At 36.1% G+C, this 15993-nt stretch overlaps 1 protein-coding gene across 1 annotated transcript in view; it reads left to right on the top strand.

Annotated features, from left to right (window-relative positions):
* Positions 1 to 188: 188 nt before the first annotated feature.
* Positions 189 to 15993, top strand: part of IL31RA (interleukin 31 receptor A) — a 30215-nt gene continuing 14410 nt past the window's right edge. Inside the window, exons 1-8 of the mRNA XM_062599749.1 lie at positions 189 to 226; positions 1367 to 1518; positions 5535 to 5619; positions 7840 to 8136; positions 9151 to 9271; positions 10682 to 10866; positions 12519 to 12670; positions 15550 to 15715. Of these exons, the coding sequence (XP_062455733.1) occupies positions 5565 to 5619; positions 7840 to 8136; positions 9151 to 9271; positions 10682 to 10866; positions 12519 to 12670; positions 15550 to 15715 (976 nt within the window). The 5' untranslated portion in view covers positions 189 to 226; positions 1367 to 1518; positions 5535 to 5564. The remainder of the gene's footprint in view (positions 227 to 1366; positions 1519 to 5534; positions 5620 to 7839; positions 8137 to 9150; positions 9272 to 10681; positions 10867 to 12518; positions 12671 to 15549; positions 15716 to 15993) is intronic.

The following is a 15993-nucleotide window of genomic DNA, read 5'->3' as shown; positions in this document are numbered from 1 at the left end:
CGTAACCCCTCACACGCTTGCATGGTACTCGGTGTCTCGCAGAAAGTTTTACAGCTGCTTCTTGTGGACCCTGCTGCTGGCGCTGGATGTGTTTTCATTCAATTACAGGAAAAAGTGTTATTTGGGCTGTGCCTGGTAACTTCCTGTGTTATTACATCCTTTTCTAATCTTGGAGAGGAGAAGGTTGCAATTCCACGTTAAGAGAAATTCCTCTTCTGCAGCTGTGGTGAGTTAAAGGCTTGTCTTTCTAACAGAGGCCCTTCCGTGAATTTTGCTTGATGCTGTATGTGGGAAAGCATGAACTTCTTCACTGGGATATAGTCTTTTACCAGCAATGCTGTGTGCATGTGTTCAAAGCTCTCCATGTAGTAACCTCAAACTGAGGTTACGCTCTTGTGTAACATCCTCCCTTGTGTGAGCGACTCCAGGCCAAGCAACTCCTTTCAGGTTTGCATGTTTCTTCTGAGTGCATGAGGCAGAATTTATATTTCCTATTTAGCTAACTGTTTTTCTCTCTTAGGAAGATTATCCTGCAGTGGTTTTGTTTGTATATACAGTGGCATGAGCTCTCAAAATATATGCAATATATGCAATATATCTAATTGTTCTCAGAGGCGGTACAGGCTGTTTGCCAAATGTTGGCTACTTAAATTATATTCACTCAAATTTTCTCAAAGTAGCATATTTAGATTTCATCTGACTTAAATCAGCATCATTATGCAAACTCATGCATAAATTGGAGAAGCTGCATTGAACTTCTTTCTTTAAGGGACTGCATGAGTGTTGTGCTTTTAAAGATGGTTGTCTAAAATATTGAAGTGTTAACTTCTGGTCCCTAAATTAAGGTGTTGGACAAGAAAGCTTGAAAAAAGCTTAAAGTATTAGGCAAAAGAATAGAATAGTAAGTTTGGGTTCTGTTATCAAGCAGAGACTAATCTGTCAACAAGGAGAGTTTCAAAAGGAAAAGGTGCGGGAAAGAAAGCTTTGTTTGCAGGGTTAGGGTAGCTATGCTAAAAATGATTAGCTTTTGATTTTGGTAGAATACTTAATTATGCTAATCTAATTAGAAAGAAAAAACCTTGCCTTATTTGGGACTTGCAGGGAACTTTTTAAATTATACAACTTCCTGGCAGCTCTCAAAACGCAGTTGTTTTTAATACATCTTATGGAGATTGGTTTCACGCTACCATTCCATATTCTAGTGAGCAGCTCTGACTAGGATATTGTTGGTAAAGTTACATGTTATATTGAAATTACAGGTAGTAAAAAAGAACATAAAGCAACTTACAACCTCTATAGGATGATTTGAGTCAGCAGGGTAAAATAGTGGGGTTTTTTATTATTATTATTCAGTTGTCTCATGCAGGCTAACACAGGACAAATATATTTGGGATCAAAGAACATATGGTCAACAGAGCAGAAAACTCTTGGAAGGATATAAGGATCCTTACAGATGACTGCCTCAACTGCTGGTGAAAAAGGCTAATGTGCTTCGATACATAACAAGACACAAAGCAGGTAGGTGTCCGGTAGCAATCCAATGTTTGTGTAACAGCGAAAGTAAGATATTTAGCATCCAGCAGTGCTGGTGGTCAGGGGATGGTGCAGATTGCTGTGCAGAGGTGAAACAAAGTCATGTTACACAGATTGCACTCATGTGAAGGAGACGGTCGCCCTCTCCTGTAAATCTGACTATTCAGCTCTGACTATTCAGATGTGTTCGCATGTCAGGAAGGGTGTGAAATACTGGAGAACCTTCAAAGGAGAATTAAAAAAAAATCCAAAGGAATGAAAACAAACCTTTTTAAGCAGGACACAAAGACTACAATTTTTTTAATCATACATATCTCAGCTTATATAAAGCTGAGAAGTACATCTAGGTGTTTGCATGTGGAGAAAGATATCTGAAAATGGAAGTAGGGAGCAAGCTTCTCAGTCATTGTGGAAAAGACAGAAAATCAAATGGTGAAATCAAACGGTTATTGCCTATATTCCTATTAACTTCTAAAAACAGGTTTTGGAATAGTAATAATAAGGATAATAAGTGCAGAACTCACGATCAGCTGAGTCTATAAAGTGTGTTTATAGTGTTTTGTAGGATATATGGTTAAATCCGACTTTTGGAATGCCTGTATTATCTGGGTAAGCAAGCTGCAGGGTCATGGTGATATTTTCTGACTAAAAAGGAAGTTGGAAAGTGATATTTTTATGGTCACTTTGTTCTTTTCTTTCTTTCTTGTCCCTGTGGCAGCACATGATAACCAACAGTTTTCTCAGTATTCTTGTAATATTTTTAGCACTGCATTAAGACAATGATTGTAATCATTCCTCATGTTTTAGGGCTCTAGCTGATCACTTGAACAGTCTAGGAAAGTTTTTTTCTTTTTTTTCCCCTTTTTTCCCCTGTTTTCTGCTTCCAAAACAAGTTTGCTAACAGTTTTCAGGTGTGTGTGTGTGTTAGTCTGGATCATTTTTCTGGCTGATAGGTGTCATGAACTTTAACTTAAAACAGGTGCCAGATTTGGGAGGGAAGAGTTTTGGATCTGGTTTGGGGAAAAGCTCTCTTGGGAGTTCTGCCTTTCTTTAAAGCACAATGCACAGATCCTACTGCTAGGACCATCTCCATTTCTCACCTAATTGCCTGCTATCTTGAGCTCTGTCTTGTTCTGTCTTTCAGTTACCATGCTCAAGGGATGGGCAGAAAGGCGCAAGCATTACATCTGGTATCTTACTGCCTGAAAGCGTTCAGCAGACAGTCATTTCTCACGGTAGACTAATGGTTGTAGCCTCTCAAATGCAAAGGCTAAGAGTAAAACTCAAAGATGAGATGTGTAGATGAAGGCTTTTTAAGCCCTTGCTTGCCTGTTGCTTCTCTATCATAGATCAAGAACAGTGGTGACAGTGCAGCTGAGAGCTCTGCTTTCTGCCTAGCAGTATCACCAGTTGTAGCAGTACTGGTATCCTGTCATTTCTTTGGGTATCATCAAATTCTGTACGGTCAAGTAGTTTGAATGAGTAAGAGCAGTATATTTATTTAATAAGAAACTTAATTTTGTTTTGGAGTAATAGTTTTGTTTTTCCCTTAAAAATTTTTTTGAGGTGTAACATTGTCAAAGAAGTGTTACAACTTTTATGTGTTGAGTAGCTGTACCTTAAGATATGTTCAGAGACTTACTTTGTAAACCAATACAAGCATAACAAATAATGAATCACTCTGAAATACTATTTTTGTCTGTTCAAGTGGCATTTAGGTGAAAACTGGAATATAAATAAAATTTTAAATTGTCAAATTAATATCAAATATTAATATGGTAAACAGTTCTAGAATGAAGGAAAAGGTTTATCAAAACAATTTTGCTTTCATAGCTCTGGGGTGTACTGAACAAAAGAATTCCTATCAGTAGTTATTAACTGGACTGACTTCTGGTCACAATATCCTTCAGGATTTTAGAACAAATATATCTTATCTTTTTGTGCCTAGCTTTTCTTATTTAGACAGTGAAAGAAAACATCTTTCCTGCTTTTTCAGTTTCCAATAATTTTGCAGTTTTTATATGAACAAGTCATTGACCTCTGAAAGAAAGAGAAACGAGGGCTGTGTTCTTCCTGGCATCTGTAGAACAAATTTCTGCTGTCAAATTTGGTGTAGCATTTCAAGAGGCTGTGCTCCCCATTGCTCTGTCAGAGGTCTCCATAAGTCTGATGGTTTTGTTTTCTCAACAAATATTATTTGAATAATAGTCTAAATTTAAAATGATTTTAGTAGATTATGATAGCATTTTTTAAAACACAACATATGCAAGTCCTCTTTAAATGTTCAGATTTTAAATTTTATTTGTCCTGACTTAAGGTTTTGATCAGTCAGGGACTGGATTATGAAACCAGTGTGCTCAGCATCATTTACTACAATGTTTGTCATTTTTCCATGCGTGGGCATGTCAAAGCTTGATCTCTAAGAGTTTAGAGAGTTGGCAAAAGACATTAACTGTTGCTCTCATGCACTATTTCCTCCCATATATTACCATGTTGTTCTCTTTGATTGAAGCCAGGAAGTCTCCCTTTTCCTCTTCTGATGCTCCCTGGTGTATTTGCCTGTGGTGGCATTAGTCCTGGAAGCTGAGGCTCCCACACCCCATCATCTGGGAAGGAGCCAGACGTTCCTATTTGCCTTCTTTGTCTGAAGTATCCTCTTTCCCACTAAGATTTGTGTAAATGCTAATGGATTTGTATCTTGGAGTTTTGAACACTTGCGCTTATGGCTTTTCTGAATTAATCTGTGCATTATGTCGCACTCGGATGGCCCTGAGGGGCCAAGCGCGGACTCGATCTCCTAGCGTCCAGCTCGGCTCTTCTGGTGTCCGTTCCTCCGGATGGTAGCTTGGCACAGTGGGACAGTAGTAATTACTAAAGACTGAAAGTCTCCTTTACTTCCTACTTTTCCTAATAGGAAAGCATAACCCATCAGGCTTGGCACTTTCATCAAAGATTTTTAAAATTCTTGAAAATTACTGGGCCTATGCTTTGTATAGGCTGAAGTAATATGATCTCTTCCATTTACAGATGTACCATGTGCTTTATTCCTAGGTGTAACTGCTACATTGCATACAGAAATAGATGTTCTTGTAATTGGAAGCAATCTTAAAACTAGATCTGAATGGTAAGAGTTTTATTTATCCTGAAGCTGGTGGTTTAGAAATAATCCAAAACAGAAAAGTTAGTTTTGGTCAATTTTTTCCTCTAACTTAACATTTTAAAGCTGTAATTATTCTAAGCAGCCTCTCAAAGTAAATGGAAAACCAGTTTTCAGTGTTGTAAAGCCTTATTTCAGCAACTTTGGGTTTGAGACTTTCACTGAAATTGTCCCTTCTGGCAAGTAATCTGGTTTTGATGAATCCACTGTCTTTCTAAATAGCTCATGTTTAAGAAGGCATGCTGTTCATGCTATTTGTTTAGTAGAAGGTCTGGACTTACGTTGTTATAACTATCTTTAAGTGAAGTGCTTCTGAATTTGATCAACTTTTCAGTCCAAGAACATTTTATCAATGCTTACGTACACAGTGTCTTAAGTCACCAGGCAAAGAGCTACCTAATCGTGTATGAGCACAGTGACAACCATCCAAGACGTGAGGGCGTTGTAACTTTCCGAGTCCGTACTGTGTGTCTGACTTGTAATAACTTGCAGTTTGCATGTCAAATAACCAGCTGCTGATCAGCATTGGAGTGGGTGGAAGGAAATGGTGCATAGAATTGATTGAACCAAATTAAGAGCTCATTGCCAGGAGGAAAAGTTACGGGAGGTCTCTTCCCTAGACCCCATGGAGTCCTCTCCTCTGTACTAAATTAGGTCGAATCCTGCAGTAAGTCTCTTCCATTTGCTAACTTATGCAAAAGCTAAATTTGTTTCTACTAGTTTTTTACTTAGACACAAGTGAGGTATGCTGAATTAGATTGCTAACTCTTATTATATGAATGTTTTCAAAATAGTAAGATTTCACGGGTATTTTTACTTGAAGTCTATTTTTATTTTATAACAGTATTTCCTGCACCTACTTACTGAAAAGGAAATGGTCTGCTATTTGATTTGGATGCTTGTCCTTCTCTGCTGGAGCTCTGCAGCAGGTAAGGTGGAAAGTTTAGTGATACGCACAAATAATCAAGAAAGTTTCCTAAAAAACCTTTTTTAAAAGACACTTCAAAGACTTATGAAAATAGAAAAATGAATTTAAAAAATAGAAGTGATTGGGTAAGTACTCTATAGTATAGAGTGACAAATTCATTTGATGTTCTTGATCTTTGTGGAGTGTTAACTGTGATCATTATAGTTTGGGTTTGTTTTCTTTTGTGTATTTTAAAATTTATCTCTATTTCCCTGATGCCAGGATGTAGGAGGAAAATCTGCATCAGAAAATCATGTATGTCATTCCTGTTGGGTTGTCGAGACTGGTAACTTGGAGATCTGCTGACAGAACAAATTAATATTTATATAACATATGACCATTTAAAGAGGAGTTAATGTCTAAAGTCAAATATTATTTATTCAGAGATTAATGGAATGACTATCAATGTTTTTACATTATTCCTAACTTTTTCAGCAATTTTTGAAGATCAGTTTTTAATGCAGTAGTTCCACAGTCAGTTCAAGCCTCCTGCCCTGCTGCTGAAGTTGGGGTGTTGGGGGGAAGTAGTTGTGCACTCCCTGTGCTGCTGGAGCTCCCTCTGCTTCCGTAGGAACAAACACTGGTATGGCCAGTTGTGAAGGGGTTACAAAACTGATCTGGATGAAAAATAAACGTTTTTTGCCAGGTTTTTAATTTTATCAGTACTGGTCTCCATGTGTGGTGCATCATAGATGCTTGTTCTGGCACAGAAAGGGGATAGCACCAGAGTGAATGAATGATCAGGGATTAAAAATGCTACTTTTGACAACGATATCGGTTTAAACTGATTAAACTGAATAGTATAGGTTAGTTAGAATAGGAAATCCCCATCTGGAATAATGCAGTTTGGAATAACGACTTTGTGACAATGACTGACATGTCACATACAATTTATTTTCTTTCAGACTTTGCATACACCAGTAATGTGTTATATAACGGCACTTGTATGTTGAGTTGTTCTGGACTTAGGTGGAAGAGGTGCATATGTATGTAGAAACTGGAATGGTACATGAAGAGCAGTGCAGTTGAATGCTTGCAGTTGATGCACAAGCATTTTGTGTGGTGGTATTTAGAACAACCAATAGTACGACTTTGATGCGAAAGGAAATAAACATAGTTCAATTCACCTAGCACAAGTAATGTACACTGAAAGAGAATTATCGGAAAACAAGAAAGAATTCCTTTGGGGGATTGTAGGAATGAAAGAGAATTATAAAAATTGTTTTCTGTTTTCATTTAACTTATTGATGCAGTTTGACACCAAGGAATAAGTATCAGTGAAAATCAAAACAACTAGTTCCTGTAGGACACCGTTGAGTGATTCTTGCACTGTTTGACAACACTGCTAAAATCATTCGTTCTCTATTTTCCTTTTGTGTGTGTTTAATAAGAATTTTGTATACAATTCCTGCACTGCATTTGAGAATATAAATTCTGTGGAGGTAAAAATACTAATAAGATGTTGAAATACATTGCAAAAACCTGTAAATTTAAAAACGTAGCAACTTGTATTTTCTGATATGCTCAGTAGTGATGTTACTATCCAAGTCTCATATACACTCTTAAATGTGTTTAAAAAACTGTTTTATATAAGAAAAGACAAAAAGATAACAGATTGTTCTTCATTTTCAATTATTTTAAAAATTGTTAATTTTTGCATTATTTCTGAGAAATTAATTGCCTTACTAACATATATATTGTATAAGAATGTTTTTATAATGTGCTGGGTTTACAGTCAGCAATATCAGATTCCAGCAACTGAGCTTATTTGAACTACATTTGAAAAACCTCCCATTGTGCATAAAATGGGTTACACAAATGGGTTATATAAATATTATTTGAATATTATCTCCCAGTGCCAGCACTCAAGCTATGACACCTGTACATTTTTGTTAGAGAACAAATGCCTTGCAAACACCTGCAGAAGTCCCAGTTTCAGGTGGGAGATTGGCCTGTTACGGATGATCACTGATGCGTTTTCCTGACGTAGGTGTGCTTTCACAGTTTCCTAACGCACTGGAAGCAAACCTCCTGAAGCTTCTTCTTTGAGGGCATATGATGACTTCTGATCTTTCATTGCTTAATGATCTCTAAACATACTTGTTGCTAACAAAGTAAGCTACCGTCTTTCATAGGTTTTAAAAGAAAGTACATTATGTGATATCTTTGATTTTGTTTTTAGATGAAAACTCTGTCAGAGATGCTGAAATTTTTCCCTCATCTCCTGAAATTGAGAGAGGATCCACCCTGAAACTGTTTTGCATTCTTGGAAAACACTACATGTCTCTCAGAAATGCAAGCCACATCATCTGGAAATTGAATCATGAACTGATTTCTCAGGAAAACTATAATGTTGTCAACGAGACAGTATCTAGTGTAACCATCCATAATTTCACTTACCAGGAAGCACGCGTGAAATGTTTCATTAATTATCTAGGCAAAGAACAACTTTTGGTTCACACTAAAGTTAAATCTGGCTGTAAGTAGAAATACAGGACAATGAAATTTAATATTTTTAAGTAAATTTTTTACCTTGTGGCATCTTTAAGACACCAGTATTCAGATATCTCCTTTATAATCTGAAATAAAGCATGAAATTGCTGCTGTCTCTTTACTAGTGCTAGTCCATAGCCGCTCTGACCCTGACTTCTGGTCAGCTGAAGTCAGAGTGAAGCTGAGTTCAGTGAGTACTGGATCTGTCACTTTGATGAAGTCTCTTTGCTAGGCTAGCAAACTTTAGCTTCCTCTAGGGATGATATCCCCACTGCTCCTGTTGTGTTTCCTAGGAATTACAACTACAGTCTCACCTGAAGAAGGTGACAAGATAAATGTATACGTAAAACTTCTCTAATTGATTGGACAGATTAGGTCCAGATTATATTAATATGTGCTTTGGGACTCTACTGCAGTAAAGGAACAATAAATGCAAAGAAATACATCCTTAGAATAAAAAACAGCAGAGAGAATTGCCTGTGCCCAAAGTACAGTGCACCATAAGCTTATCAATAAAAAGAAGGTCTTTTGAAGCATTGGACGAGAAAAATGAAGAGAAGACTGCTTAAACCAGATTATTTCACTGAGACCAGTTTTCTTCTACTCAACTGCAGTTTCTTCTGACTGAAGAAGTCTGACTGCTAACAGATCTATTTGAGTGTATTATATTTTATGGATGATTTTAGACTATAGAGATTGCAGAGGATTGTCTAAATATCTTGATAATAAGATAAAGAGAATCTGGAATCAGTGGTCTCTTCAGGGTCATAGATAATGTTTCCCCAGGAGTAGTCTTTTGCTCTCTAAGACAGTGCAAACTCCTCAGATTAGTTTTGGTTTTATGAAGTGTTTTGAGGGCAGTAAGAAATAATAAAAAGATGTTCTATGCAATTCATTTACAGAAGTTTGCTATTATCTGCCTTTTGACTGACATAATTGACCTTTATTGAAGTGGCTTATTTTTACCAGAATTAATTAATTTTTCTTCATGTAATTGTAGTTCCTCCAGACACACCAGGAAATATTTCCTGCATTTATTACTTTAATGTTGAACTTGCTTGTAGCTGGACTTCAGGAAGACAAACGAATCTTACAACAAACTACACTCTCTATAGAAAAATGTAAGTATAGAATATATCAGGAACTGAGGTATTGGAGTGAGACTGCTAGCTCCCTTCCCTCACATGCTGACTTCTGTGTGACCAAAAGCTGGAAGCACTACAGAGTTTAGAGTTGAGGGCACTCCTCAGTCAGTAAGCTCAGTTTTGGGTTGGTAATAATTGAAAGAAGCTACGATCTGATACCTTTTTTGTACTTTGCATGAGAGAAGTGAGCATTTTCAAGCCAATTTTCAATAAAGAAATATTTACGTCAAAAATAACATTCCTTGGTACTCTTGAAATGACATTACTAACTAAATCAAAAGCTCAGTGAACCTAAGTACACATACAATCTTTTAGGTTATTCTGCTGCCAGATCAGAATGGAAGTGCTCTAGAGTGTTACCAGCTGAAACACAGGAAGTTCTGCCTGAATATAAGGAAGAAACTTCTTTACTGTGAGAGTGACAGAGCAACTGGCACAGGTTGCCCGGAGAGGTTGTGGAGCCTCCTTCTCTGGAGGTGTTCAAAACCCGCCTGGGCACGCTCCTGTCTAATGTGCTCTAGGTGGCCCTGCTTGAGCAGGCAGGTTGGACTAGATGACCTCCAGAGGTCCCTTCCAAATTCAGCCATTCTGTGATACATAGAAACTTTGCTACTAACTGTCCCCATCTAGTATGGGAATTTAAAAAATATCACTTCCTCTCTAATGATTTTAAACTGGTAATTGTTTAAAGCAAATGCTCTTTTATTTTTCACAGTAATACTAAATATGATTGCTTATAGTAATGTGTTGCACATAGGGATAGTGTTGAATTTATACATCTTTTTACAGTAAGATACGATTTTCAGGTTGCTTTACTTATTAGAAACAAATTATACATTATATGTTGTACTCTGAAACAGAACAATTGCAAACCAAAGCCTTCATCTGTATTGTTTGTATAAGTGTTTAAAAATTATATAAAAAATATATAGTTTATATTATTATTATTTATATATATATATGTATGTATGTGTGTGTATATATATATAAATTGTGTGAAGAATGTCCTTTCTAATAAATAAGCTGATTTCACTGCTCTGAGATTTTAATTTTAAAAAATAAGCCATGGATCTCCTATTACGGCATTTACACTTGTTTGTGCTACTTAAAAGTTGTCTTACTAGTTGCAGTTAGGACTAATTTAGTCTGTGAAGGATATTTATGTATGTTATACTAAATTTTAGATGCTATACAGTGGTTTGCAGGAAAAGTGCATTTTGGACACAGTATTTGTTTGCACAAAATATCATCAAAGGAGATGTTTATTGCTTTAAAATAACATCTTTAAACTCCCAAAATATGTAACTACTAATTAAACCGTAACCTAACAGATATTCTAAGAAAATCCTCTGATTTCTAATTCTTCTTTTCCGTTATTTTTTGTAGGATAAGACGACAAAGTGTGACTATCCCAAATATGATTGGCTCCAGCTGCCAGAGCAAAAATGAGTCATGTTCATTTTATTACCCAAATACTCCATTTGGCAGTACTTTTTGCTTTCAGGTGAAAGCTGAAAATGTTTTGGGTGAAGCCTCATCAGATTGTGTTCCTATAGCTTTGGAAAAAATAGGTGATTCAAAAAGTTAACTGGGGATAAAATGCAGTGTTTGACCTGATTATACTCTCCATAATTCTCCTGCCCCCAGTCCCACTACAGCATTTCTGCAATTTGTAGATTTTGAGGATGCTGAAAAAAAGTTGTGTGGTTGTAGTTGTTCTTATTTAGGAGAAAATTATGAAAAACAATTTTTTCTAATATAATAGTTTTGAATTTTTTTGAAATTGTGTTTAGCTTTGAAATGCCGTTTAATTTAATTGTTAGTTAAAATTACTGAATATCTGAAACTGAGCTTATTCATAATTGGATGAACTATTTCATCCTTCTCGTTTTTTCATCAACATTTGGATGCTTCTAGTTTAGGCAAAAATTATATACATATAAGTGAAAGAGGTTTCTTACTAGATAATGATTGATTGCGTTTCCATTAGCAGTTCTTTGAACTGTTTAGAACCCATAACAGTTCTCAGAAAACTGTTCTTATTGTGATATTACAGACAGGTGATTAAAAACAATAGTGGTCCATAGTCGTCATATGGAGCATCCAACTACAGCAATATTTCAGCTAACGTCTGAAGTAACTGATAAATTACTGAATTTTTATTAATAGTCGGTAAAGACCATGTGCTAAAAATTTATCAGACTAATTATTATGTGGACTTCTCTTGCATATTCTGGGGGGTTACTGTACATCAAGACAGAATATGAATGGCTGTAAATGAACAGATGAACTGTCCATCGCTTACTCTGCTATTTTACTTTCTAATTAGGAATGTAAAATTGCCTGTCCTGCAGTCTCTGGAACTGATGCTATTTTATCTATTATTCCTTCTCTCTCTGTGCTCTGTTGTGTTTTCCTCTGATTTTTGCTGTAGTTTACCAAGATTATGGTCTGAGTAGGGATAAGGTCAACTCAGTTATTCTTCCCTACATAATGCACAACTCAGTACTTTTTTTTCAATGCATGAGACTAGTTGTGGAGTTTTATTTGATTTAACTGGCTCATGTGAGATGTTGATGCTAAGGCTGAAATTAGGATGAGTTCAAGCTAGAAAACTTTCCTTGAACCATGCTGTGTGGAACATATGTAACTGCATTATAGTAATATTGTGCTTCTACTTGGATCTCATATGTTGGATCCAGCTATTCAGTGTTTTACAGGTATCTGTGTCACAGCACAGCTACATAATCACGCAAGTTAATTTTGGTTGTAGTAAAGAAGCTTAAAGAAGAGTCAGTTATCTGACACCTGGTGCGAACAAGCAAAGACAATCCCTTTAGTTGAGTCTTTTTGCTGCAGCACTCTAACAGTTCTCCAACCTTACACTCCTTTAGTCCTTGCATTCAAGCCTGTTAAGTACCCAGCTCCAGCTTTTTTCTGCTTATTTCCCTGAGAAGAGACTTCAGTGTTCTTCAGGACCTATATGGATGAAAAATGTGCACATGTGTTTGAGTTCGTTACCGTTAACTTAGTTGTGTGTAATGTCTCTTATTTATAACTTCCCGTATGTAGATTTGGTGTCTATAAAATGAATTATGATGTGTATACTCTAATAGAAAATACGTTATATGGAGAGTAGTTTAACTTCTTGGAACCTATATAGGCCAAGCTTTCATATGAAACTTTTTTCTTTCATATTAATACTCTCATTTCTCCATTCTAGAGAAGTTTAAACCTCCTGAAATACTTACAGTACAAAAAATTGCTGGTATAAAGCAGTTGCTTGCAGTAACCTGGAAAAAACCTGAGAAGATTATACCTTCTCAAGACTTAAACTGCCGGGTTCGATACAAAAACTTGTATTCAAACTCTTCGGTAAGCTGCACAGTTTTCACCTAACATTAGCTCATTTGTGACCAACTAACTTTTTGTAATGTTATAAAATGCTAATGAGAAAAAAGAAAGAACTAATTGGAATTAGTAATCTAGTTATTTTAGTGGAAAGTTACTAGGTATACACAATATTATTGTTTATGGATGAATTAATCACTTCCTTTTGGTCAGTGTCTGTTTTGGTACATACCATACTTATGAACATTTCTGTGGAAGGTTCATGGATCTGAAGTAGGAATCTGGAAATACTTGAATTTTCATGTTACATTTTGGTGATGAAAACAGTATTTACTGTCAACCACAATAGTTGCAAGATAAAGTAATGGTACACTAATTTTCAAGTGAATTAAAGTATCAATTTTATAATGTAGAAAATAAGGGAAGTTATTTTCTTCTGAGTTTTTTTTCTGAAACTTAAATAAAAGAGCATACTAGAAACACAATGTTGTTTAGTATTCTGCTGCTTGTTCTGTCCAAATGACCTATTCTGATGCTTCTTGCTCCGGAAGCAATTTCATTTGGAGTCTTACTCTTTCTTCTTCCAAATTTAAGAATGGGTCGGGTGATTTGGCTTTTTCTAAGCTCATTAAGCTCCAATGTCTATCTTTACCTCAGTATTTTGCACATTAAACTTTTAATTCTGGGAGAGAAGAAATCATCAGAGTAACTAGTACTAGTCCTCAGAACTTTGAAGAAGTTTCTGATTCTAAAACTGTTTCTAACTAGCTTCTTCCTCATGTTCTTACAGCTAAGTTTCTGTACTGTAGGTATGACACATCAGTCATAGATCCAGGATTTAATATCCTGGATGATCTGATGGGCAGGATTGCTATAGTCCACCCTGGATATCTGACTGAACTCTCTTATTTGAAAGATCACTTCAAAATGCTTCTCCCTTTGGAGTCAGGACACTGTTTTCCTTTGATCCCATATGCATGTAAGCATCACTACTTGAATATTGAAAATGTTTACATTTTTTGCCAAGCTGACAGCATTATTTTTTTGTCTGTTTATCACTTGTGTAAGAAATTATACGTCTGCTTTTCCATTATCAAACTATACAGTTTACAACCATCATCTTCCTCAGGGATTCTGTTTTTTTCCCTACAGACCTTTCAGAGAAAAACTATTAACAATGGTCAAGAAAGACGGAACTAAATGCACTGAAACTGTGAGAGCTTTGGCAAGCGTAGTTTGTAGTTTTATCCTTTGTCAATCCAATGGCAGTGACCAGAGACAACAGCCTCAAATCACCTTGATCTAGTAGCTGTTTCTCTGTTCTGTCTCTGAACACAGATAGGTGAAACAAATGTGTTTGAGCAAATGACTGTTTTTCTGACTCTGTCAAAAGAATCTAAATAGTTTGTTATGGATTATTAAAAAAAAATCACCTACTTGCATATACTTAGTTTCTGATTATAATTACATATTGGTTACAGCCTTTAGTCAAGTAAGTAAAAGATAGACTGAGTCTCTACAATTCCATGTTAGATTCTGCAGGAAATCAATGACCATTCTGAAGCCACTTTTATTATAGCTTGCAAACCTACCTGTGTTTTACTCCCCCAAATTCATCCTTCTGGGTCCATTTTTCTATTTCTGACAGTGAGTTTCTTGATGTCAGAATGAACTAAAATTTTCATTAGGCAGTGCAGTTCCCATACCCCTTTTTAAAGTGGTGGCTGTCTGCTTGTTGCACTGTTAGTCTGGTGCACTTTTCAGCAGAAGGCTCAACTGGTACGACCAGGGCTCCATCACAGGTTTGTGGTTCTGTTGGGCACCAGCATCATGTTACTGCTCAAATGTTGCTCTCAAGAACAGAATCTCCCTTATTCTAAAAATTACCTTTGACATTGGAGAGTTTAGCTAGTTTGAGTTTTATTTTAGGACTCATCTTCTCAGCTTTTTGAAACTTGAAAGGAAAGAGGAGATGCAAAAAATTAATTTTTGCAGTTTGGAAAAGATGCTAAAGTTGCTGTAGGGACTTTCAGTCCTTTTGTATATCAACACTTAAACTCTTTCTAGTTCCTGTTTGTATTGACATCAACTTTGCATTCCATGTCATCTTTCACCTTTTGTTTTGAAACAACCATCTGCTTTAACTTTCCATCAGTGAGATTTTTTTTTGTTGTTGTTGTTGTTGAATGGATGACCTTTTTATATGAGGATATTACTTTATCATTACTCTTCAAAGAAGGTACTCCGTTAATTATTTCCTCATACTCTTGTCGTTGTTCACAGTCGAAAGGATACATTCTCTAGGTTAAATATATATACATACATATATATGTTTTAATACTAGAACTTCTGATATTTTCCTTGATCTTAACATTTTAATTCAGTTTATGAACCCTGGGAATACCTGCAACCACACTGTTATGTGGCTAAGAGCTACAATACCGTATATCTCAGGAAAAACACAAGTGCCACAAACTATAGGTTATCACTGCTTCCCAAGGCATGCCACTGCCCTGATATGGAGCTGTATCCAGGGCAATATGATATTGCCTTTTGCAATACCCGTTTGCTTCCCACCTCTTGGAATTACAGTTTTCCAACACCTTCTGCACCAGCTAACTTGCTCCAGAACTGCTTATGAGCTGCGTGCAGTTCAAACCGCAGGTCAGTCAGCCCTGGCCTAGTTCAGGCTCAAGTTTCTCAAAGATGAGAGTTTTACAGGAAGAATAAAGATGTTACACAGGAAAAAATGAGATACAGAGCAAGGAAGTTTGTGTTTTGGAGGAGTGAGGTGGGAAAAATGAAAGATGTATCCTTTTGAAGTTTTTTTTGAACATTAAGTCAAAGATCTACTGTGTCCTCTTTTTACAGTGAATTATTTTTGTTCATATATTTGCTTGTAGGAAACTGTTGCTGTCAACTTATCTTCTGAAGAGAAAATAGCATCGCTTAATCTCACAGGTCTGTGGGATTCTACAGAGTATGCAGTTGCCATTCAGTGCGTTAGTGTTAAATCAAAATTCTGGAGTGAATGGAGCAGAGAGAAAAAGGCAAGCACAGAAGAAGAAGGTACACTAAAAATTTCATGTATTTTTATTTGGGTATACTTTGGGGTTTTAGGACTCTAATAACAGAAAACACTGTTTTCAGTATATTAATGGTCTATAGCATTTAAAGTTTTCTTCTTTAGAGAAAATACACATTTGCCCCTGGTTTAAATATAGAAGAGGGAAAACTGAAAGGAAGGCAAGAGGAATGAGTGGAGGAGAGTTTGAAGGAAATTTAAATACAAAAAAAATGTAGGGCTAAGGAAAAGGGATGAATAGAGAGAAAAGACAGGAAAACTG

This window comes from Rhea pennata, chromosome Z (assembly GCF_028389875.1).
Source record: "Rhea pennata isolate bPtePen1 chromosome Z, bPtePen1.pri, whole genome shotgun sequence".
NCBI lineage: Eukaryota > Metazoa > Chordata > Aves > Rheiformes > Rheidae > Rhea > Rhea pennata.
This window is presented reverse-complemented; position numbering and strand designations above follow the sequence as displayed.